Source organism: Sabethes cyaneus, chromosome 2, assembly GCF_943734655.1.
Source record: "Sabethes cyaneus chromosome 2, idSabCyanKW18_F2, whole genome shotgun sequence".
Lineage (NCBI taxonomy): Eukaryota > Metazoa > Arthropoda > Insecta > Diptera > Culicidae > Sabethes > Sabethes cyaneus.
The window spans coordinates 52,167,203-52,194,264 of NC_071354.1; the positions used below are offsets into that span (position 1 = coordinate 52,167,203).

General features: G+C 39.5%; 1 protein-coding gene across 1 annotated transcript in view; it reads right to left on the minus strand.

Moving 5' to 3' along the window:
* Positions 1-37: 37 nt before the first annotated feature.
* LOC128733620 (reversion-inducing cysteine-rich protein with Kazal motifs) overlaps positions 38-27,062 on the minus strand; it is a 43,779-nt gene continuing 16,754 nt past the window's right edge. The window contains exons 2-6 of the mRNA XM_053827341.1: positions 20,346-20,401; positions 12,593-13,073; positions 12,140-12,532; positions 11,001-12,086; positions 38-905 (exon numbers count right to left, since the gene is read on the minus strand). Of these exons, the coding sequence (XP_053683316.1) occupies positions 112-905; positions 11,001-12,086; positions 12,140-12,532; positions 12,593-13,073; positions 20,346-20,401 (2,810 nt within the window). The 3' untranslated portion in view covers positions 38-111. The remainder of the gene's footprint in view (positions 906-11,000; positions 12,087-12,139; positions 12,533-12,592; positions 13,074-20,345; positions 20,402-27,062) is intronic.

The following is a 27,062-nucleotide window of genomic DNA, read 5'->3' on the forward strand; positions in this document are numbered from 1 at the left end:
CTAGAGATTTATTGCATCTTTTATCACCTATCTACAATATGCTTTGGTTGATTAGTTTATTTTTTATCACAGACTTTATCCTCAGCAAATGTTTGGTATTGTCATTTGATACTACCGTTTGAAAACATACGAAAATAAAGCTAATAGTGCAAAAATTATAATGGATACAGAATAACAATTAATTCTATTTGCTCCACTATCGATATTCAATCGAACGAGGGTGGCAACGGTAAGTGCACTTAAATTTAGCTCGCTGGTAATCCTATGACTTTGGGTACGAATCAACGTAACTAGCTTTTCAGCTTCTCGAATGCAAATTTCCTCCTGCAACTGATTTGGACGGTAGCTGATGTTCTCAACCATCACAAAAATATCATTTTCGAAAGTTAACTGACCACTTAGCCGGCATTCCACGGTTTGCAGCAGCCGTTCGAGCGATTGCAGCAAACCCTTTAGCGTTAAGTTTTCCGTATCCTTTCCTTTCAACGCATACAACGCACGATCGACCTGCTTTCGGGAATAAACGATCCTCAAAGCGGTTCCACAAATGGGACAACAGGCTCCGGGTGGTATCACCAGATTACACTCGAGCCACTTCCTTTTGGGACATTTGATCGATGAGCACTTCGCCTCCAACTGGGAATCAATAACACCAACCTCCTGGCAGGGCCCGTTATAGTCTACCGTGGAGAAGTCGCTCCACGCTTCACACTCGCTGCGGTAGGTAATTCCGTTTACACCGCAAACCTGCGCCGTTTTTCGGGACGTTTCGCAGTACTTGAGGTATTTCTCCTGATAGGCAAAAACTCCACCCGATTTGGCAAGATCACAAATCGTCGGGTAGAAATTCAGCTTGGTGTCGCGGATCGACGTGAGAACGGAACAGTTCGTTGAGGCTAAGCTGACTGAAAGTGAAAATGAAACAAATTGATTAAATTTCATTAATTGGAAGTGAAAGTACGATTAAAGTTTTGAAATCGTTATAGCGGTTTCATCTGATTTATTTGATGCTCTAGTACAACGTGATGCCGTCCGACCATGACCAATCGGTGGATTTCGGAACTTGACCTTCAGTTCTTTATTCGACTGACTTCACCAGTCAGCTGTTGAAGTACTACAGCCTCAAACATCCACTTCCGTATAAGGACTGGCTCTTGACGATGATCAGATTAGCTATACAATGGTTGAATAAGCTACTATTCAACAGTGTCTGCAACCGGAGTGTGTGGTTAATGAAAGAAACATGTACTCTTGTATCCAAAAGTCAAGATGGTAAGATCATCACGAGGCTCGGTAGCGAGGGGACTTGTAGGAACTTCTTGTGGAGTCTTGTCATGTGCGCTAAAACAGAGTGGATGGGAAAAGATAACCATAAGACCAAACTGGAATGGTATAACCGGACTGGAATGGTTAGAACGCAGTTCTAACGGAGTTAGAACTTAACATTGCAAAAAGCCGAACACTGTTTAGGCTCTACAAAAAATATCTAAGCACGTTAATAAGACTAATCACCGCTCACTACCTGAGCAAACATAATCTCGTGAAGATAGACAAACTCAATGACCTGCCCCTGCCGATTCTGTAGACTTGAGAGTGATACTTTAGAACATCTACTCTGCGAATGCCGAGTATTGACACAAGGCAGGATGCGTATCCTTGGGAAGTGAAGCAACTAACTTCATACGTGCAGTCCTTAACTGGGATACATCTATTATCATACGTGGCCATCGACTCACAAATAATGATGAGCTACGAGATTAAGGTGGAGCATGTTACAATAGATCTCTCAAAATAATCACAGCCAGCGGTTCAGTCTTCTAGAAAGAAAATCATGACAAAGGAACGGCTATGTGAGTTCTTCGCACTCCTCCTGCTGACAGCGTTCCTTTTTCTGCAAAAGTCGGGTTTGCTGCCGCCTTCGTTCCACATTCGGATGAGTGGCTATACACAGCATTATTACTCGTGTTGCTTACTTCTCATCCAATATCTGTTGAAACTTCTGATTCTGAGTTTAGTTTATGTGTCCCTGTCCGTCGGTTCGGCAGAACAAAGGGATGAAATCAGAGATCTCCATTGCCGACGGTTACCCGTCATGGCTTTTACCTGTCGACAGGACAAGTTCTCGTCTACAGGCTGGAAGTCGTTTGGCTAAGCTGCGTTGCCCTGAGCCTCTGGGTCTGTCTCTTCTACGTAGTCCTTAAGGATTCCAATCGAGTGCTTATCTTTCGCTCCTTCCTTCAAGGTGTTTTCCTTCCACTGAGACTTCTGAGACTGAGACTATTCTAACGGTGCTCCAGCACGCCTCAAAAGGGACTGCATCCCGTTTGGAGAGATACTGCGTAGCCTTCCGCACCATCAGGTTGCTGCGATCGCATATGGTTATACAGTGGACCCCGTTCGTTTGAACGATTTCTCATGCAAACTAACGGGGTTCGTTTTTAATTTGAACAACTAGCAACCCTAAATATGCTGAAACTTGTATGAACTGGCCGCCCTGCTCTTTGTTATTGTTTTGGTGTTTATGTGCATTGTCTGCGAAGGCAAATGATGCCATATTGAGAATGACATTTGAACCATTTTTAATTTGCACATCGTGCAAACCAGCGGGGTTCAAATTAAAAAGTGTTCAGATTAAAAACGGTCAAGCGAATGGGGGTCCACGGCCCAGCTAACACCAACTCGTATATCAATGTACGAAAACTATCGTAAATATCTCCTAACAAACTCGAAATCGTAACTAAAGCTGGATAATGTGGGATCAAGTTGATTATCTATCGTATATAATGATAATGACTGACATACATACGATTTTCAGCACAAAATCGTAGAGTAGTACGGAGCGACTCGCGCTTAATCGGATATTATCGTATATAAATACTTATATAGTCGTAACGCTCAAAATTATTCGTAATCACGTATATCGCCTCCAAAATAGTACGGGTATGCCAATTTTGCGCATGAAATACGATTTATTTAGCATGTATATCTGTACGTAATGTTACGTACGTAGGGGTACTATGGTGAGCGCCGATTCAAATGTTGTTTACAAAAAATAATTTTTGGCATATCTTAATCATCACTAGGTACCTTTTAATCAAGGTTTGCAACCCGATAGGTTTTGACAACGATCTACATTCATCTACCAAAACGCGGTCGATTTGTGATTCCATCTGGTTGGGTGGTCTCTAGGTCTACCGATAGTGAAGGTTATGCTGGAAGAATGTAATAGGTATGTTTATATTGTAGGAGTAAGCGTCCAATAACCAGTTTGAGTTTCTTCTCCTGACCAACTTGTGCATTGTAGTCGATGATGATCTTGACATCAAAGTCTTGAGCAGCGGTCGTAGTCACGCTCCAACTGCGCGTAAATTTCGTGTGTGTCATTCGTCTCGCCTATCACAACAAAAGCTATTTCCAGTTCGTGCATGTTCCGAGTTGCCAAAAACAATTTCCCATCCAACACCCATTTTTCTTGCCTAGGTCTTTGCTGATTACTGCGATCCGAATTAATTATTATGTCCTCCGTTGGTTGAGTTTTTAGTACTGCCTATTTACTAGAGGCGCTACCAACTCCACTGTCTCGAAGGAGGACCAACGTAATACTACTGTTTAAATTTCCGAACACTATCAGGGGACTACTGAGGGAACTCTGAAGTAGAAAGTCCATTTCACCCATCAGCATGCCACTAGCAGTCCCAGCGGTGTTGATTACCCGATCATTACACACCCCAAAGTGTCCATAGCCTCCTATCCAGCAACCTCTTATCCTATCCCTACCTACCAGTGGGAACTAAGGTCGTATACCAACAGGGAAGGAGGCACTGTGTTGTCTCGCCACCACTACGAGACTCGGTAGCGTTGCCCTAGTAAGGACAAATCAACCACTAAAAACATAAAACATAAACATAAAATCATTTCGGTGTCCAGAAAATATTTCAGAGCTACGCAGTTTTCTCGGGCTAATAACTTATGTTGGAAGATTTTTACCATCTTTGACAGATAAAACAGAGCCCCTTCGGAGCTTACTTCGCGTTGGGGAAAAGTTTGACTGGCAGCCAATACATACACGAGCGTTCGAAGAGATCAAATCCGCCATAAGTGAAGCTAGCTTTCTTGGCTATTATGATCCCAAAGATCTTTGTATTGTAATAGCCGATGCGAGTCCTAGTGGTCTAGGCGCTGTTTTATTACAACAGGATGTGAGTGGAAAAAGAAGGATCAAATCTTTTGCGAGCAAGTCCTTAACAGAAACGGAAAGGAAGTACTTCCAAACAGAGAGGGAGGCGCTGTCTATGGTCTGGGCTGTTGATAGATTTCAATTGTATTTACTCGGAAGAAAATTTATACTGATAACGGATTGTAAGCCTCTCCAGTTTTTGTTTAAAGAACGATCCAAACCATGTGCCAGAATTGAGCGCTGGGTGCGTCTTCAGAATTATAATTTTGATGTTATATATACCCCTGGTACAAACAATCTGGCTGATGACCTTTCGCGACTATCAATGACCGATCCAGTAGCATACAAATCATCAGATGAAGGGTGCATATTACAATTAGCTGTAACTGGAATTCCAAGTGCGGTAACGGTTGAAGAAGTCGAAGAGCAGGTCTCGAAAGACGCGGTACTTCAAAGTGTTCTACAGAGCTTGGATACAGGGATTTGGAATGAGATCACAAAGGAGTTTAAACCATTCAGCTCAGAGTTGTGTCGGGTTCAAAACCTTCTGCTGAGAGGGGATAGACTAGTCATCCCAGAGCAGCTTAAGTTACGAATAATGGAAATTGCCCATGAATCCCACCCAGGTATGGTGGTTATGAAAAGGAGGCTTCGCCAAAAGGTATGGTGGCCGCAGATGGATAAGCAAATTGAATCATTCGTAAGGAAGTGTAAGAGCTGCACCTTAGTATCGATACCGAACTGTCCCGAACCACTGATCAGTACCAAACTGCCATCAAAAGCTTGGGGCGATCTCGCAATCGATTTTGTTGGGCCATTACCATCCGGTCATAATTTGCTCGTAATTGTGGACTACTATAGCCGCTTCACAGAAGTTGTAATCATGAAACAAATTACGGCACATCTGACTGTTAAGGCGTTACATGAGACGTTCTGCCGTTTTGGAATGCCAGAGTCCATTAAAACAGATAACGGTCCTCAGTTCATTAGCTGTGAGCTTGATAACTTTTGTAAACAATTTGGTATTAAGCACTGGAAAACTACACCATATTGGCCCCAAGCAAATGGGGAGGTTGAAAGGATAAACCGATCTATTGGCAAAAGACTGAAGATTAGTCAAGAAACGACAGGAGCATATTGGCAATGGGATCTTCGGACTTTTGTGCTCATGCACAATTCAACTCCGCATTCTACAACAGGTGTCGCACCATCAATCTTGATGTTTGGGCGGAAGCTGAAGGATAAGCTACCTGGTTTGTTCATGAAAGTGCCTAACATCTTGGAAGAGGTTTATGACCGAGAACATCTACAGAAAACGAAGCCGAATATGCGAATAATCGGCGCAGAGCAAAACATATTGAGATATCACAAGGCGACACAGTAGTTGCAAAACGCATACAAAGAGAGAACAAGCTCTCTACCATATTTGATCCTGAAGAGTTGTCGCCAGGAATGGTTCAGATATAACTTTAAAATCAAAGGAGAGTGGAAAAGTCATGCACCGAAATGTGGCGCATCTAAAGAAGCTTTTCACAGATATCAAGGACAACGAAAACACTAGTGGTGAGCCGCAAACGGAAAAAAGCAGTGGAGAATATTTACACCCATACCTGGATAAAACGACAACCAATGAAGAAGTAATCGACATTTTACCAAAAGGTTATAAGGAAGCAGAGATAAGGTTCCGTCCGAGAAGAGAAGTTAAGCATCCATCACATTTTAAAGATTACGAAATAAATAATGTAAATTAGTTTGAAGAAAGAGAGGGATGTAGTATCGTACCTATATATATATATATATACTAGCTGACCCGACAAACTTCGTATTGCCACAAATTAACCTGTGTTGTACATAAATCATGAATCTCGGATAATCTTTGTCACTATCTCGAGTTTTGCAAGCCCCCCAGTGGGCGGCGCTTCCGACGGCGGGTCACCGGCAACACTCGCGACCGGCTCGTCCTGAATGATCTAGTGTTACTATAGATAGTTTTTGTGGTCTTGTTATTGATTAATGTTTTATGGAAGAGTCTCGAATTTCTCGAGTTGGATTAGTTTTTGAGTTTCGCAAAAATTTCTGTTTTATTTGTATGAGAGTCCATATCCCCCTACCACAGGGGTGAGAGGTCTCTAACTATCATAAAATAAATTCAAGACTCAAAAATCTCCTACATGCTAAATTTGGTTCCATTTGCTTGATTAGTACTCAAATTATAAGGAAATTTGTATTTCATTTGTATGGGAGCCCAGCCTCTTAAAAGGGAAAGGGGTCGTAATACACCACAGAAAAAAAATTCTGCCATCTAAAACTCTCACATGCCAAATTTGGTTCCATTTGCTTGATTAGTTCTAAAGTTATGAGCAAATTTGTATTTCGTTTGAATGGGAGCCCCCCCCCCCTCCTAAAAAGGTAAGAAGTCCTAATTCATAATGGGAAAAATGGTTGCCTCCAAAAACACCCACATGCCAAATATGGTTCCATTTGCTTGATTAGTTCTCGAATTATGAGGAAATTTGTATTTCATTTGTGTAGAAGCCCCCCCTCTTGAAGTGTGGAAGGATCCTAATTCACCGTAGAAAATATTTTTGCCTCCAAAAACCTCCACATGCCGAATTTGGTTCGATTTGCTTGATTAGTTCTCGAGTTATGGGGAAGTTTGTATTTCATTTGTATTGGAGCCCCCCCTCCTAATGTGGGAAGAGGTCCTAATTCATCACAGAAAAAATTCTTGCCTCCAAAAACACCTACACGCCAAATTTGGTTCCATTTGCTGGATTAGTTCTCGAGTTATGAGGAAATTTGTATTTCGTTTGTATAGGACCCCCCCTCCTAAAGTGGGGAGGGGTCCCAATTCATCATTGAAAAAAAAATTGTCTCCAAAAACACACATATGCCAAATTTGGTTCAATTCGCTTGATTAGTTCTCGAGTTATGAGGAAATTTGTATTTCATTTGTACAGGAGCCCCTCCTCTTAAAGTGGGGAGGGGTCCTAATTCACCATAGAAAATTTTCTTGCTCTCGAAAACCTTCACATGCCAAATTTGGTTGCATTTGCTTGATTAGTTCTCGAGTTATGAGGAAATTTGTATGGAAGCCCCCCCCCCCCCTCTTAAAGGGGAGAGGAGTTATAATTCCTCTCATAAAGAGGGGAGGGGTCTCAATTCACCATAGAATAAATTCTTGTCACCAAAAAAAACACCCACATGCCAAATGTTGTTCTATTTGCTTGATTAGTTCTCGAGTTAGGAGGAAATTTGTATTTCATTTGTACAGGAGCCCCCCCCCTCTTAGAGTGGGAAGGGGTCCTAATTCACCGTAGAAAATTTTCCTGCCCTCGAAAACCTTCACATGCCAAATTTGGTTCCATTTGCTTGATTAATTCTCGAGTTATGAGGAAATTTGTATGGAAGCCCCCCCTCTTAAAGGGGAGAGGAGTTACAATTCCCCTTATAAAGAGGGAGGGGTCTCAATTTACCATAGAATAAATTCTTGTCACCGAAAACACCCACATGCCAAATTTGGTTCTATTTGCTTGATTAGTTCTCGAGTTATGAGGAAATTTGTATTTCATTTGTATAGGAGCCCCCCCTCCTAAAGTGGGGAGAGGTTCTTATTCATCATAGAAAAAATTCTTGCCTCCAAAAACACCCACATGCCAAATTTGGTTCTATTTGCTTGATTAGTTCTCGAGTTATGCAGAAATTTGTGTTTCATTTGTATGGGACACCCCCTCTTAGTGGGGGGAGGGGTCTCTAACCATCACTAAAACCTTTCCTGGCCCCAAAAACCTCTACATGCAAATTTTCACGCCGATTGGTTCAGTAGTTTTGGATTCTATAAGGAACACAGGACAGACAGACAGACAGACAGACAGACAGAAATCCTTCTTTATAGGTATAGATATATATATATATCATTATTACTTTGATTGTATAACTCTCTCTCTTTTATATTGTCTTTGGCAACCCTGCCACAACGAGTGAAATGCCAACAGTTAAATAAAGGACATTCTAGTTTCTGCTACCAACGAGACGTGACGTGTATTTAGTAATCCAAAACGATCCGAAGCAACCCGATTCCACAGATGCGAATACGAATCGGAATATTTGGAATCGACCTAGTCGACGAAACAAGCACGATGAATTGAAACTTGGTACTTGGAACTGCAGATTGCTAAATTCCGCAGGTGGCGACCAGTCTAAAACGTATTGATCGGTATAGTGCCTGTATAGGACCCCACAGTCCGCACAGCGATACAAATGATAACGGGTAGTAGCGTATAAACTTCACAGCTTCCCGAAGTCTGGTAAGCCGAAACACCTTTTCCCACGCAAGGATATCTACAAAACCATTTGGTGATCACCTGACCAACGAACAATGAACCAGATTATAACGACGTACTCATAGATATGTTTCTTACGGGGTGCGGATATTGAATGTTACCATCACCTAGTAGTAGTGTATGTGCGTTCAAAACTGTCAACCAGACACATCAAAGCCGTCCTCCTTGGTTGAACATTTGGCAGCTAGATAACCCGCAATATACCGAGAGATGCATACCGATACTAGAGTACTGCCTTTTCCGAGGAGCTAGGTGCTTCAAACTTCGAAGGCGTTTGGGGTAGAATACGCTCGGTCATCAGAGAGGCCGCTGCCGAGAGAATAGGTGAAAGCCCCGGAATATACAAAATGATAGGTTTGATGGGGAATATCACCAAGCGGTGGAGAGGAAAAAATTGCTTGGAAAAATTATCTGAGTATTGCCACCAAGCAGAACTTGACCAAATACCGACGAGCAAGAAACCAATTGAACACGATCCTGAGGAGTAAACGCGCCAAAAGTAGAACAGAGATCGCGAGGAATTAGAACAGCTCTTCCGAATCAATGAAACTCGCAAGTTTTACGTGAAGGTGAACCAGTAACTCGTAAGGGTTAGACACCGAAACCAGTCATGTGTAGCGACAAAGAAGGGATCTAATCACAAATGAGCAAATGAACACCTCAATGGCTAAGTTACAGAAGCAGGTGAAACGGGAGTTAACCTACAAATGCCCATGGAAGGTAGTAAAGTCCCAGCACCTAACCTCCAAGAAGTCAAACGAGGAATCGGGTTGCTAAAGACAAACAAAACCGTAGGTGAGGAAGGCTTGCCGCTCTACACTGAGTTATTTCCAAGATTTGGGAGGAAAAAAAGTTACCGGGGGAATGGATGGAAGGAGTGGTTTGCCCCAGCTACAAAAAGGGTGATCGGCTCGACCGCTGCCACTATCATGGTATAACGCTGGTAAACGCCACCTACAAGGTACTCTTCCAGATCTTGTTACGCTGGCTGTCACCGATAGCACAGGATATCGTAGGAAATCACTAGGCGGGCTTCATGAAGGCTCGCGCAGCTACGGACCAGATTTTTACCATCCGACAGATCTTGCAGAAATGTCGGGAGTATAACGTGCCCACGTATTACATCTTAACTGATTTCAAAGCAGCATCGCGTGTATCGTATACAGACGATTGAGACCAGCTATGGAGATAATGCACGAACACGGTTTTCTAGATGACTTGACGCGACACGCGACTGATCAGAGCTATACTGGATCGAGTGATGTGTTTCATGCGCATCTCGGGGACACTCGCGAATCTCTTCGAGACATAGCGAGGGTTGCGGCAAGATGACGGCAACGAGCAGTCTTTGAAACGAAAAGTGCGGTTTTACCAGGGTTAGCCAACTCTTAGGCTTTGCAGATGACATAGCCAGGAACTACGCCAGCCATAGCAGGAAGCTAAACCAGACTGAAAGCGGAGTCTAAGACGATTAGGCTAAAAATAAATGCGTCAAAAACCAAATACTTGAAAAGAAAAGACGCCAATAAATTGGAACGAACTAGAAGTGGTAGATGGGTTCGTTTATTTGGGATCACTGGTGATCGTGGACAACAACACTATTAACAAAATCCATCTGCGCATTCAAGCGGAAAATCGGGCCTACTTTGCCATGCGCAAAACGCTACGATCAAAATGCATACGACGCCGTACAAAGCTGAAAATGTACAAAACCTTTATTAAACCACTATTTCTTTATGGATTTGAGGCCGTGTTCGAGTTAAACATACTGCGGACGATATTTGGCGCAGTACAAACTGAAAGCGAAGAGTGGAGGAGGTGTAAGAATCACATGCTACATGCACCGCTTGGAGAGATTCGCATCGTATATATAGCGAAAATCAGTAGGCTATGGTGGGCCGGGCACGTCGTAAAGATGCCGAACGATAGTATGACAAAAACAGTTCCCTTTAACAACCCCATCAGCACCAGGAACAGGAGGGCTTAACGCGCAAGATGGCTCGACTAGGTCGAAAGTAATTTGGGGCTTCTGAGACGATTAGAAAATTGGCGACGAAGGACCCAAGATCGATTTGAATTTAGACTACTGCTTAAAACAGCACGAGCCACCCCGGCTCCAGGCTGCTAGTGACGACGACGACAACTAACTAGCATCTACTTAAACTAATAAAATGTATGGATTTTGCCATTCCCATGTTTTCACCGGCAATTTTCCGGAAAATTGTACCCAAAAAACTGCTTTATCATATATAGCTTATGGATTACTCCGACGTCGTCTGGAATTAACTTCAAATTCATTGAGGGTCAAATTTGGGGAACTTAACCTAACCCAACAAACATTTTTGTTGAATAACGGCTTATTTAGCGCTCGTTACCTAGTAATTAACTATACAACGGTTGAATAAGCTACTAATAAAAAAAAATGTTTGTTGGGAAAATTATGAATATTTTTTCAAAATTTCGGATAACGGATAACTTGCCACATCGATGCTGGGGGCACGGCTTATGCATGCTGGACAGACAAACATTTCTGTCCGGTATGCACACCGACAGTGGTCCACAGTTCACTCCCTCGCAGGGATCTCTCGCACGGCACGGTCCGAAACTGATGTCGCCATCCTGTATTCCAGAGCACTTTGCAATACAAGCCGAAGGATAGGTGTTTCCGTTGCGACCGCACACGGGCACATAATGTGGAGGACAGTTGCACGGTAAGCTGGTGAAGGATTTATTGAACGTTACTCCCGGCACTCGACACTGCTTCTTAGTACAAGTTATCTCCCCTGCAAAGCAACTGCATATATTACATTCTACGTAGAAAAACGATAGATGTTGAAATCGTTTCCCGGCTAGACTACAGGAATCGTAGCTGATGCACGGGAGAGGTTGACATTTTTCGATTCTTCCCGAAGTTCCACAGCGGCATACTTTGAGACAGCCATTCACAGTAGCGGATACTGGAATACGGACGAAAGTTCCTGCTGGTACCAAATAGGACGAAGCTTCGCCCATAGGACAGCCATTCAAGCATTCATAACCATAAGTACCATCTCTTTTGATAACACAAACTTGAGTAGAGTTGCACGGATTTCCTTTACAGGGTGATACCAACGCTACATCCGTGTTCCTATGGGGAACATCACTGGGCTCTTGGTAATGCTTTAAAGATATACACTCGTGATCACTACTATCTTCCGGGGAGAATATTTGACACAACGATACCACCGAATGCTTCGTTGTTATTCGGTTCCAATCGATACATCTCCCCAACACTTCGTAGCAGTCTTCTTTGCAGATTCGATTTGTATGGTAACTACGGGTACATGGTTTTACCTGCAAGGAGCAAGCAATGGATTTCCAAGTGTCACCTGAACACTCGCTGATATTGCGAATCGGCAAGTTCACTCCTAGCAGGTTTATGTACAGCTCTTCACGCCACTGTTCTACATCGTTCCGAGCTGCATTATCCGATTGAGATCTACAGCTTCGAAACAACTCCGTTGGTCGGTTGTTAAAATTACTACAATACGACAAACCGTCACAACCAAGCTCGCACGGTTCGTCAACTGAAAATACATTGTATAAACTTGATGCGGTAAAATGTCATTAAACCCTATACCTTCTTCAACACACTGCTTTAGACTATGCTCTTCCACCGACATCAAGCAGCTATGCTCGAACTCCGCCAAATTAGTAGTCCACTCGTTGGAATACGTCGCAATACAGAACTTTCGACATCTGGAGGAGTTAGCCTTCAAGCAGCAATGTAGCTTAGCCGAATCCATTCCTACTTGGTTGATCCGAGAAATTTCTTCCGAATTCACGGGAGCAGATTTTTTCTGCTCGAATGAAAAGAAGCATTTCCACAGGGGGTCGTGTGGTAAAGGAACTCCACAGCCAGAGTTTTGCAGAATGTCGACGGTTTCCTCCTCGGTGTTAGTACCGTCCATGAGCGTTTCTCTGCAAGCTTTTTTACATCCGTAATCAGTCGTTTGATCACAACATGGAAGATCTAAAATAGCTCGACTAGGTAAGTAGAATTGAGTATCTAAGGTTTAGAATTGTTACCTACATCGCTTGAGGTTAGAGTTCACTGTGACTTCGACGTAGGATTTGATGCACTGCAGGATGTTGCTGTTGTTGTTGCTACAGGTGCTCTGCACCAGCAGCCGCTGCTGCCTGGTTGGCGTTCGTTGGTTTTTGAACACATCCTTGCATGCTATCAAACACTCCGAGGTACGAGCCTGCCCGCAACAACTGTCGCCGTCTTCCTGGCGTTGGATGCAGCTAAACATGGTCTGTTCGTCGCTATGCCGGCATCCAGAGAGCAGTTCCTCCTGCTTCGATGCAATCGCACACGCATTCTGGCACTTTTGTGTCATCCCCAGGGAGCAGCAGAATCGACCAGGCCAGCTGATACCACGTTGCACCTGCGCCAGGGTGCTGTTTAGGCAGTCCCAAAATGGTGGCTCTGCTGACTGGCAGCTACGCCGAATGTCGGTCAATTTCCAGTCTTTGCTGCCGGCTTCCGAAGCCAGTTTTACTAGAGGTAGCTGAAAGTAATGGAAAGCTATTCTGTAGTAATAGTAACATAATACTTAAGTTCTGTTATTAACGTAGGACTTCGTCTGTCGGGAAGGTACGGATGTAAAACCAAAACGGATACGGGAGAGCACTTTATAGACTGAATGAAATACTGTTTACCGCTCAGTCAAACTAGACTGGTGGGGCACCAGTCCTTTCAGAAGAATGTGTTGGTCTGATAAAACAGACTAATCGAAAAATGGCGAATCTATTTTTACTTGGCATAAAAATACCGTCCAATTAAGTTGAAAACTCCAGACTTTCAGGTGCAGTTGGACTAGACTAGAATTAGACTTGGAACTGTACTAGACTAGGTTGGACTCGAAATCGGACTTGACATAGGACATTAAATAAAACTTGAACTTGGACTGATTTGGGTTTGGAGCTTCACTTCAAATTGAACTGGAAATTGGACTAAAAATTGGATATTAAATTGGGTTTGCATTTAGAGTAATTTGGACACGGAGTTTAAAAATTAAATGAACGAAATTGAAAACTGGATTTGAAATAAATGGAGAAATGTGGTTTAAAATTGGGTTCGAAATTAAGTTTAAATTAAACCCCAACTTAACACGTACTTAAAATTGAACTTAAATTTGAAAATTGACATTTTTCGTCTTATTCTCTTATACAATTTTGCTCCTCTTTCCGTTTTCCGCTTTTGTAGCCCACCTTTTCTCTTTCTGTTTTGTTTTTCTGTACCGTTTGCTAGGTTTTTGCTCTAACTTTTATGCTTTTTTCCCATTTTTCCTCTTTTTCTATCGTTTTTCTTTTTTTCTGTCCCACGTTTCCTGCTTCAGTGTTCCGTTTTTTCTTCGTTTCTTGTCCCCTTTTCTCTTATTTTCAGCCATGGTTTTCCTCATGCTATTCACACTTTCTTTTATCTCGTTTTCTCTTGTTACCTCTCCTACAATCTCTTCTCTTGTTACCTTTTTTGTTTTCAGTCTTTCTCCTAGTCCAAGTTTTTCCAAGTCTTCCTTTCCTCCTCATTTTTCATCTTCGGATGTTCAGTTATCCTCTTATTGATGCCCCGTTTTGCCATCTTTTCCGTCACGTTTATTTTGTTTTCTGCTCCTTTATTCCCTTTCCTCTCCAAGTTTTCTTTTTTATCTCGCGTTTTTTGTCTGTCTTTTTCTCCTCCGTTTCGCCTCTTTCCTTAGTCCTTTTTTCCTTTTTCTGTCCCATTGCACAGTGGTCCAAAAGGGCGAAAGGTGGAACTTTTTTCCTAGTGTCTTTTGCTTTCATTTTATCATTTATTAAAACTGTCAAAAGTTAGTCATTGCTTACTACAATGAAAATAAAAATAATAACCTTTTTGTGTTAGGAAATATAGACATAGTTTCTTCGGCAAAGTTGTAAATATTGTAAAAACAAGCAACTTTGCTCGAGAAATAAAATTTCTATCTTTATCGAGTGCTAAACTACAGGGCATATCCTTCGAAATTTCTTTAAAAATTAGTTTTTCATTCTTAGCTTTTGTTAGTGGCATTTTACAAGAATACAATGTTCTAGGCAATTATCGAAGCAGCTTTCAAAACACACGTTTTTGCAGAAGACTGCAAATCTCTGGGACTTTTACTTTCTGAGTTATCATGTATTCAAGTTATAAATTTCCGTAGCTTCACGAGCCTATGGGGTAAAATGGGGCAAAATGGGACAAGCGGATTTATGAAATCGGTACTTCATCTTAAAGCTTAAGTCGAGTACTATAAATTTGTATAGGTTCCGCTTGTCCCTAACCACCCAAATGAGAGTACGGCAAGCATACGTTTTATGTGTTTCGCGTTCGCTAACGGCTCGATTCACGTCCATTTTTTGCATTAGATAGACACATGGTTTCTTTGGCAAAGTTATAGAAAACATAATAAGGCAAACAACTTTGCTAAAGAAATGACATTTCTATCTCTATCGAGTGCAGAGCTATAGAGCATTTTCCTTTGAAATTCTTTTAAAATTAGTTTTTCATACTTAGCTTATGCTGGTTCCATTTTACAGGAATATATGGTTCTAGGCGATTGTTGGAGGACTCAAACAAAATACAAGATTTTGCAGAAGATTGCAAGTTTCTAGGACTTTTCCTTACAAAGTTATCGCTTTTGGTTCGTGAAATTAAGGAAAAATAAAATTTAGATAAGCGATAACTTTGTAAGGAAAGGTCCAAGAGATTTGCAATCTTCTGCAAAAACATGTGTTTTAAGTCTTTCAATAATCGCCTAGAACCATATACTCTTGTAAAAAGCAACCAACATACGCTAAATATGGAAAACTTATTTTTAAAGAATTTCCAAGGAAAATGCTCTATAGCTCTGCACTCGACAGAGCCAGAAATGTCATTTCTTCAGCAAAATTGTTTATCTGTAGATTTTCTATAACTTTGCCGAAGAAATCATGTGTCTTTAGCGAACGCGAAACACATAAAACGTATGCTTGCCGTACTCTCATTCGGGTGGTTAGGGACAAGCGGAACCCGTACAAGTTTATAGTACTCGACTTAAGTTTTAAGATGAAGTGCTGATTTCAGAAATCTGCTCCCATCCCATTTTACCCCATGGGCACGTGACGCTATGGAAATTTAAAGCTTGAATATGCGATAACTCAGCAAGTAAAGGTCCAGCAGATTTGCGGTCTTCTGCAAAAACGTGTATTTTGAGAGCTTCGATAATTGCATAGAACATTGTATTCTTGTAAAATGCAACTAAGAAAAGCTATGAAAAGTATGAAAAACCAATTTTTAAAGAAATTTTAAAGAATATGCCCCTGAACTATGGGGTCGATAAAAATAGAAATTTTATTTCTTCAGCAAAGTTGCTTGTTTTTACAATATTTACAACTTTGCCGAAGGAACTATGTCTATATTTCTTAACAAAAAAAAAGTATTTTTTTTTATTTTCATTATAGTAAGCGATGACTAAGTTTTGACAGTTTTATATTAAGGGGGATATTCATACGAACAAAAGTGCTGGAGGCCATGAATGATAAAACGAAAACAAAAGACTGTAGAAAAAAAAATTCACCCTTTTCGACTAGGGTAAAGTGGTGCAGAATGCACCGCTTAAGCAAAACATCATTTTGCAGAGCAACGGTGTGTTTGTTCCACGTTTTTCAACTTCCAAAAGACTTTGGGATCTTTTTTGCACTATCTCCTGGTGAAATTTCTTAACAAAAACCGGTATTTTTTGTTATTTTTGACGATTTTTAGCAAGAGTCAAAGTCATTATGTGAGGCAAAACGCCAAAACCCGTGGCCAAAACGCACCAAGTTTGCCCAGCCAGGCGTAAAACGCAACCAGCAAATATTACATATAGTCACGTGTTCTACAAACTCCTAAAACTAGGCTTCAAAAATGACGGAAGCGTTTGTTATAGCGTTCGTTCGCTGGGATGGAATGGATGCAATAATGGGTTTATATCTCAACATAATTGGCAATAAAATGTATTCATTTATTTTTCTCCAACTGAATTGTGATGAAATATTGTAAGTTAAAGAATATTCAATTAGGTTTGAGGCAAATTCTAAGTCCTATACAATACATAATATTGCTATATTTTAAATAATTTAATAAATAATCTGTAACAAAAGATGTACTGCAAATTAAAAATATTTTATATTATCCCACTGTGGTGCATTCTACCCCTGTTTTGCATTTTGAAGTTTTTTTTGCAATTTATGTGAAAAACATGCCTAGTTAATGCCGTTTTTGTGATGAATCATCGAGTATGACAGTATATCAATTAGATAGACTGTATTTATCATGAAATTTGCATACGACTAGCGGTAAAAGCTTAAGAGAAAACCGTGATTTCTTACATGTGGAATGAGATCGCGGATAATCGCTTGATTTTATTTGATGTGGCTATGTTTGATGCTTTGCTACACAATTATGCATTAGCTTGTTTTACACCAAAATAAAATGCGCATTCATGATTTTACAAAATAGTTTCCGCGTTTTTAAACAATTAATAGCATGGGCCATTCTACCCCCACGGTGCGTTCTGGACAGTCTTCCCTTACTATGCATTGTCCGTGTTTTGTCCAATCTTTCTTCTTTTATAACCCGTCTGAGCTCTTTTTTCGTTTTCCTCGTTTTCTTCATCGGTTTTCTTTTTATCCCCTCGCTTGATTTCTATTCTGTATGTGCGAGACGAGACAAGAAATTGTTTTCCTTTTTTCTGTCTGCTGTTTCCTCTTTCTCAGCTCATTTTATCTACTTGTCCCGTCCTGTTTTCCGTGCTTTTCCTGAGTCCTGATTTCATCTGTTCCGTTTTTCGTTTTTCTGTCTTCTGTTCTTCCTTGTTTCCAGGCCCGTTTTTCTTTTTTTACTGTTTTATTTGTCGTTTTCTGTACTATATCGACTTCTATGATCCCAGTTTACGTATTTTTGACGTAGAACTACGTATTTGTTTACTATACTGGGTATCAGCATCTTTGGCTCGAGCAGCACGTTACTATACTGGGACTGGGTAGCACTTTGTGAAAACGAAAATAGAAGTGTAACGTTTAAATGAAAGATTTCAAATGCTAATAACTACTAAACTATTGAACGAAATTAAACAATTTATATATCGTTGGATTGATAAAATCACCAGCAATTTTATGGAGGGGTAAGCGAGCAATTTTATGGAGGGCGTTAGAGGGGGCTCCTTTAGAAATGAAACATAAATTTCCTCATAACTCGAGAGCTAATCAAGCAAAAGGAACCAAATTTGGCATGTGGGGGTTTTTGAAGGCATGAAATTATTTTATGATGGTTTGACCCCTCGCTTCTGTGGTAGAAGGATAAGGACTCTCATACAAATAAATCAGATTTTTTGCGTACGTGCCATGTTTTCTGCTATGTAACAAGCGGCAAACTGTGAAAGTAAACTAGTAAAACCTTCTCGAAGCAAAAGACAGTGAATCAACGCCGCTAACTTACGTGCCTGTTGCCATTCATGTCAAAAGAGATGGGCATTCGAATGGCACGTTATACTTGCTATGAACGTGCTTTAGTTTTAATGTTATTTGTAACCAATGGCCCTTTTAAAGGCCACAAGCGAGTTAAAGTAAGATTATTGAAACATGTCAAGCTATGTATAATTATATTTAATACAATAATCTGTCAGCTGGTCATTCATTACTATTTCAACCTTTATGATGTACCACAAATGATTTAAAAAAAAACTCCATGTCTCAATGTTTGCAGGCGTTGTACTTATGAACCCCCGTCCTCTTATTTTAAAAGTCACCATTGCATTCAATGAAGAATTGAATCTGATTATTTCGCTCTTCTCTTTTAAACATTCACTTAAACAATGGCACTCACAGATTCTTATAAACATACATATGCCAGAAATGCAGTTTACACTAGCCTTTGTTCTAATGATCTGATCGAGTCCTACGTCATCCTTTCGTACAACCCTTAGGGCTGTATACCTTGTAGTTTTTCTCTTGTTAACACCTTTGAAATCCCGTTTTTCGTTTTTTGTCTGTTCCATTCTTCCTCTTTTTATGTCCTGCTTTTCTTTCTTTCCTGTCACGTTCACGTCTAGTTTTTTTTTCGTTTTATCCATTTTCATTTTTTTTTCCATTTTCTTTCTTTTTCCTCTTCTCGTGTTTCCTGTTTTTTTTTTGTTCACCGTTCTCCTAGTCTTCCTTTTTTGTATCCCTTTTTTTCTTTTTTGTCCCGTGTTTCTTCCTTTTCTGTCTAATTTATCTTCGTTTTCTTTCTCCTTTCCTTTATGGTTTTTCGCTCTAGTCCCAGGATCCATCGCGCAGTGGTCCAAACAGCGAAATACGAGATCGTGTGACATTGCGCCTAAACGTGAAGTTTTTCCCATGTAGTGTCTTTAGGAACATTTCATGGTATAACAAACCCCTTCTTATGCGAGAAAATTTTGGATGATTCATTCCCTTAAAAGTGAGATACGAAACTTATTTTCTCGTATATTCGAGATACAGATTTGGTACGTTAGGCAAAGTTGCAGTAAATATTAATACAAACAACTTTGTCAAAGATACTATACTTGTATCTCTTCATGGAAATTATCTATGAAGCGTTATTCGTGGGCAAACCCATTTTTCACTCGCATGTTGACCAATTAGTTTAAATTGCTAAGCTGAATCACACACTACGTCGTGCATAACAAATTTTCGATGCATAACATAAATCAATATACACAAGAATTCATACAGCTCTAAGTATGTTTTGTGAAATTGATTCTCCAACTTGCTTGACACACACATTTCAGGTAACCATAATGTGTCACTCAACAGAAAAACAGGAAAGAATGCTTCCGGACGTACCAGTACGTACGCTGTCGGATTAATAATGTGGCATTAAATCAACAACTAATTCGATACATCCGTCCATCATGAGTAGGTACTCTGCCAAGTAGTGCAAAGTATATATAGCTGACGGCGGTAATTTTGTCACTTATGAACAAGACGCGAATCAAATTAATTGGCAAAAAAAATGTCTCTAATCCATAGCTGTGCAATAGCAAAATAATCGGAGTTATAGTTCAATGAACTTTTCCCGTGACAAAACATACGACGTCACTGACTGCTAAAGCAGGGGTATGATTCCAACCTGAAGAAACGGTCATAAATCACGGCCAGCAAACAGCAAAGAGACCACTACTTGGTTTAGAGCCCTAACCGCTAGAGTAAAAGAGAAATAACCGAAATGCAAGCAACATATCGAAAACGAAATGCATGTACATGGTGTTAAAGGATAAATAAATCATAAAGTAACAAGACAGACAGTGAGAAGTTTTTCGTATGTTTGTTGTGTTTTAATTTTTTTTCCTATTCTTGAGGTGTAGAATTACACGTTGGCAGCTACAGACGAACTCGAGTGTGTAAGTTCATCTGCATGCGAATATTGCATTTACTAGAATACGTTTCCGCAGTCAAAACCTTGCTTCGAATGTTAATTTATTTCGAATAAAAATTAAATGTGCACTTGGCCTTACTGTTTTATGTTGAAAAAGCTTTGGTGATATTAAAAAAATATGAGAGAATGCGATGATGGCCTATATCGCTTATTTGTAGATCTAGTAAAAATTCATAAGATGCTAATTATAACCCTAACAGCACAATTTTAGCACTTTTAGCAGCATAAACCTATTTATGACCAGAATTAGTCATATATCGGTTGCCACTGCTTTGTAACAACTGTGTTAGTAAGCAACTGTGGCGTTTGGGTTCTCGTTACAGATCGAATCGTCAAAATCGATATTCTTCGGGCATGTGATACTCACGTTTTCGCACGCTGCTTTACATGAGCCATAAACATCTGAGCAACACGTGAAGATATCTGGAAGAGAATTAAAACAAAATTAAGAACATCATAAAACAATTTGCAGTCGATAAGTTACGACCAATGGGCCGCGAAGCAAGATTCAATGGCAATGATAGAAAAACAGAACATGACATACTCGCGAACAAGTTGGTGTGATTTTCTTCTGCTTTCCCCGTAGCACCGTACATGTACAGCTCTAACCAAAAGATACAAAAGGAACTAAACTGTAGCAGACAGCAAGTCCCAATAACATGTGCTAATGCAAAACACGTTTATATGTCGAAAAATGTCAGAATGTTGGGCGCCTTAGCGAAAAATAAACCTGCAAAGCCTGAGTGATCTTGCAATCTGTGCTACGCGCTTCAAGTTTCAGATTTAAATTAGAAGTAAACTAGAAGTTTCCTACTGCACCAAGAGCAAGTTGAAAAGGATTTTTTTTCGTCGTCTCCCAACAGCAGAAGTGTGCAAATTTAATTAAAAGCAACAGCTCAACACGAACGTAACCCGCCCGAGATGACTTGACTTGAGTGTGGCCAACAGCGTCAGATGTCTGTCAGATCAAATAAAACGCTTAGGAATTGTCTGTTGGAAAACTGCACGCCGCAACAAAGGCGAATAACGTGAATCTTGTGACCGCATAGGCAAAAATACTCTTCTTCAGCAGCGGCTGTTTTTCATCGGAAAGTCGTTAGGATGCTGGTTACGTATATCAGATAAATATATTTAAATATATGGTATATTTTTCTAAAGAAGTTTAATGTTTCATTTTACCTTTTGTATGAAAATGAATTAATAATGAACAAAGTGTTATACAATAGATATCTGATGGCAAAAATTACAGTTCTATCGACATCTTCCTTGTTGTTTTCCACAACAAAGGATACCTACTGCTATTTATTCGTAGTAAATCGGCACTGCAATCTTTTACTCCCAGTTGCGCTACGCAATTAGGTACCCAACTACCTAATTTGTTGCTCGGAAGATCGCGCTGCATTCGTTGCAACTTTCCCACAGGGTGTATTCAACACATACTTTAGTTTTATCATTTTTGACTTTCGGGTCTGAAACCTCGTAGTTACGAATGAGAATCGTGTCAGGTTTAATCCGAGCATCGGACCGTACGGTCCTTCCGCTAAGTACTGACAACGATATAAGAACTTAGTTTCCGATACATCAGGAACACGCTTTTACTGTATTGTTCGATGAACTGCTTTGGCGTCCGAAAGTAGTTGAAGCAGTTGAGCAGCCGAGTGATTGAAATGTATTCCTGGGAACATTTATCCCAGCGATTATCCTGCTGTTAATGGTAGCACAGGAATGTCTTTATGCTTTGGAACAATCGTCTTAATACAGTGCTTGTTGATGCACTCTCGTCCATTTTGCTTAGCAGGCAAAAGGCTGGAAATAACTTTCTATGATTGGTCTTTGCAATCCAGCTGTATCGTTCCATCATCCAGAGTTAACACCAGCACAACGAATCAAACGCTTTAGGTCGGTATCCTGTGGACCAGCTTCGAAAAAAATGTGCATGAGTCAAATGAGTGAAATGTTACGACTGCCGTAGGTTTCTTACTAAACAAAACACTTTGATATGACTGCTGTTTTTGGGGCAAACCCGCATTTCGTACCACGCCGCTTAATTCATTGAGCAGAAGAAATGCGTGATATACGTGCTACATTGAGAAAACCCCACCAGGTTCTGTTACAGTCATAGTAAAACTTGAGTTTGTTTAGACGAAATCTGTGTTTACTTCTGGGAAAAGATACTTCAACGTGACGTTAAAACAGCTCGGCATTACAATAAAATGATTTTTTGCGATCCTCTGTCTGATATCTGATCTGATCTGATATATGATAATTATGAAAGTGTTACTTATGGTTATGTAAAGAAATAACAGCTAATTTAATTTTTTACTCAATCATTAATATTCTGGAATACACTTCAGTCCATTTACGTATACTTCAGAGCTTTCTGGTTCTTCTTTAAAGTTTCCCACCACCGAGATAAATTTTATAACAAACATTTTCCAGATAACACTTTTTCTGAATTATGACAAAATTTTCTTTCATTTCCAACCAAATAATGTTTTTTACGATATACCTACACGTTTTAAGAGTTTTAAGAGTAATGTTTAAAAATAAGTGATGTCCAAGCAAATCAAAAAACTTCTTTCAATGTGTTGTTAGAAAACAGAAAACTTCAATTTTTTTTAAAGATTGTTTTCATTTATAAAACGTCTACACAAGGCTTGACCCTTCTTTATCGATAGACTTCGCAATCGGCTACTGTTAGAGTACAGGACAATTGCAGGACTGGCGCAACGATCCTACCGACTGTAGCAGCACTCCCAAGCTGAGAATTGAACATACGACGTCTGGAGCAATGATTTCCCCCTTCAATCGTTTGGCAGCGAAGATAGCTCTAGAAGCCTCTTTTCTTTTGATCAAGGTGTTAATGTCCAGCAGCTTACATCTGTCTTCATACGGTGAAAGATTTGAAGGATCGTTCCAGGGAAGGAATCTTATTAACTTAAATTTGGACCAAATGAAGTGAAACTGTGTAATTCATTATATTATGGCTCGAATGTGGCGGGAAACTCAAAATCGTCATTTGGAATGGTTTCAAGGTCAAAATATCGCAGGTTTTATATTTCATACGCTCAGTTACAAACAAACAAATTACAAAGTTGTTTACATATTTCTAGTCGAATTTTGTGACAGACTTTACATAGAAATACCGTTTTACATTTCAGGTAATGTTTCGTCACAAAATGTAGCCTTTTTCATTCGTTTTGGAGACAAAGCTTTTTTCGCATTTTTTTCAACTTTTTTTCCGCCATTTATCACAACTTTGCACTGTTGAAAATACAGATGAAATGACAAAAACTGACACATTATCTCACATACACATCGGATTGATGTCTTTTCCTTGTTGTAGTGAGCTTGTTGTACAATGAACTGGCTCATTGTGAGCATACCAAAATGTGAAGTTATTAGTTTCCACCGCATCAAAAACCCTATCTACTTTAATTATACTATTGACCATACTGAATTACGCAGAGTGGATCGGGTTAGTGACCTGGGTGTCTTGCTAGACGCTAAATTAACATTTAATTTACACCGTGAATTGATTATTTCAAAAGCATCTCGACAGCTTGGGTTCATTTCTAAGATTGGACGAGACTTTAAGGATGTCCATTGTTTAAAATCCTTGTATTGCGCGCTAGTACGACCACTGCTGGAGAACTGTAATTTAGTTTGGTCTCCCAAGCAGATCACTTGGAATCTACGCATCGAACGTGTGCAAAGAAGATTTGTTCGAATGGCTTTGCGACATCTCCCTTGGCGTCATCCCGATAACTTGCCACCGTATGCAAACCGGTGCCGTTTAATCGACCTTGACACGCTTGACCACAGACGCAAAATGCATCAGGCGATATTTGTGGCTAAACTAATCAATGGTGAAATTGATTCTCCGAAACTGTTGTCCTTGCTGAATTTCCGGGTATCACAACGACCATTACGATCGACGGGCCTACTACAAACTCCATTTCATCGAACGGCATTTGGATATAACGAACCAATCACGGAATGCATTCGGACTTTTACAAAAGTGGAGGAACTATTTGAGTTCGGCGAACCATCGCACGTGTTTGCACAAAAATTGAAGAGGTGTAATATGTTATAAGTGTCCATTAATTAAGACAATTTTTATGTCAGATTAATTATCCCAATAAATGTAAATGTAAATGTAAATGTAGTGATATATTAACAATGCTAACTATTGAAATTCAGCAGTAAACGAGCTTTGAAGACGGGGTATGATATATCATACGCTAGAACATAGTGGGTTAATACATGCCTAATGAATCTCCTTTGCATGACGTTGTCCATGCCGATCAAGAATTTAGTTCCAATTATATCTCCGGTGCCAGGTCGAATTTCAAATGCTATTTAATGTCCGATTTTAAAACCAATTTCTATTGAACCAAAAATTTAAATAACGTTTTGTACAACTTTTTCTTAGGCGTTGTTTACCACCCCTTTAATGCAAACTTTTTTGGTATAACAAAAAAGTGCCTTAAAAACAAGAAACAGGAACGTTTGGTGCGACCTCGGTTTGCACCCAAGTGTTTTGACAATTAAACTACCAGCACACGACATCCTATATTAGGTAGTCTCACATCTATTTTCGATCATTCTAGTCGAACCATTCGTACGCACACACCATACGCTCCACCCGACGACGGTAATTATTTTTTGTATGATTCCACCACTGAGAAGATAGACTGTTATCGACTACATTGTGGTAGGAACTTAGCAATCTGGAGCCGATCGTTGATACCGTAACCGAATTTTGTAGTTCTATGTTCAACTGAGCTTACAGCAAAGAATATTTTCAGATCGTTCACATATATTAACTTGCTTACAGGTGCTATAAAAAAACAAACATCGTTGAAGTGTAAGGAAAAGTTATGTGCCTAAATTACTTCCCTGTGAAACGCCGGACTGATTGCAAAAATTACTCGACTCGGTAGTGCCCAGCCGTACCGAGAGCCTACGATTCGTTAAGTACGTTAAGTATCAGCAGACAAATTCGTTACGAGCTCCAAGTCGGTTCAGCTTATGTAACAGGATTTGATGGTCTAAACGATTGGAAACAGTTTTAAGGGGGCATAGTATTTTTTCAAATTAAAATAATCGAATTTCTTTAGCTTTTTGTACCGCGCATGTCTGTATCGATTACACAGCGAATAAAAATTTCAACGCCGTTTTTCTCGAAGCCAGATTATGGAAGTCGGTTAAAAAAAGGATGGGTCAAACACAAGATAATTTAATATACTTTTATGTCGCTTTGGAATTTTCCGTTTCGGATATGTCCTCGAGCGCCAATCCATGGTACCGCATATGATGATTTTATTTTTTGAATGATCATCTACAAGGAACCGTAGGGGAGGGGAGAGAAGGTTTCCAAATGAAATCAAAATTGTTAATATTAGTCGAAAGTGCAATGTTTAGAATACAAAAAGCCCGAATCAATTGGTGTTTCGTATTACAGAGAAAATAAATATTTGAAATGAGGTAACAAATATGGTGGAAAGCCTACGCCCCCTTAAGATTAGTATACACTGCGTCAATTTGAGCACAATCAGCGCAGAATTAATAAATTTGTGCCGATAGAGCGCTATGGAAAAAACCATGTTGTTCTACTGAAATATAAATATGATTTTACATTACTGAACAAAAACTAAAAGACATATTCTTTAATAATTTAGAGCATGCACATAAAGATGTAATTCCATAATTTTCTGTGTTGACTTTTCCTTCTTTCCTATACACCGGGAAAACGCAAGATATTGTTAAGACAAAAAAACCTATAAAACCTGTTAAGACAAAAAAGCTTATCAAGCGCTTGATAGTTCCATTGGTTTTAGCTATACAACAGTTGAATAAGCGACTCTTAAACAAAAATGTTTGTTAAAAGCTTTGTTAACTTTAAAATATATAGCCAGGTAAAGAAAAGTTTAGGTTTTACTGTCAGATCATCACTCATGATAAAAAAGCTGAAAAAATAATTTTCTACAGTTTCCGCAGTTTTTCAGCAAATGCGCATTAAATTTTATCATACAATTTGGAATGATAGGTGCCCAGATAACATAAAGTCGTAACAGAAAGTTCACATTAAATCGTTGCCATGTCAATTTCACAATGGAATTGTATAATGATTAGAGTGTGTCAAATCGAAGTGGACAATAAGTTGTTTTGCAGTCGTGCGTGTCTTCATATACAATTCATGGCTGTGAATTATAAAGCAGTATAGACGATTGCAATATTTGATTATATCTTAATCATATATTCAGGAGTATTTAGTTGCGTGTTATAAAAACTACGCAAAATAGAATTACAAATAATTGTCAAAAATATCGCACGTATATCGCCTCCACTTTGGTACATATATGTTCTTATATAGCGTGAAATGTAACTTTTTCGTTCAGATATGATTTCGTATATCTCAGTTGCAATCGAGATATACAAGCCAAATGGTTTACTGGGTGACTAAACTTAACGCATCATCAAAATGTTGCAATTTTAGAAAACCAGTTGTTGAAACAAAATAAATAAATTCGATTAACTTACTCAAATTCACTTAAAACTTTCGATCTTTCTTAAAACATCCGATTTATTGCGGCTTAATAAGCTACGCCGTAGTTTTATAACACATGTGACGTAGCCAACTAATTTTAAAATTGTAATATAGTCAGCCACAGTAAACTTGCTAGATTAACAATTTTATTAACTGACTGAAGTTTTGTGGAATACGAAACCAGAAAATAAATAAGGTATCTGTCGCGAATAATAAAAATAGTAGATTTTAATTTGAAAACCCCGACTTAATCCACCTAGTGGTGAAAGGAACCTTTGTTATACCATCTTATGTGTCATTTGATATTGGCATTTCCAGCTTAAATATTATTTTTGATTTGTATTTAAATTGGTATTTTTTATAAAACTGACAGAGTCCAATTCTATACGTATCACTTTGAACCAAATTCTTATATAAACTGTTTCTTAGGCCCAGCCGTTCTCAAGTTATTCAGATGTGAAACCTATAAATTATCTATTGGAATCAACTCATGCAAAGTATCCGATAACCGTGTAATCGACCTTCACGGAT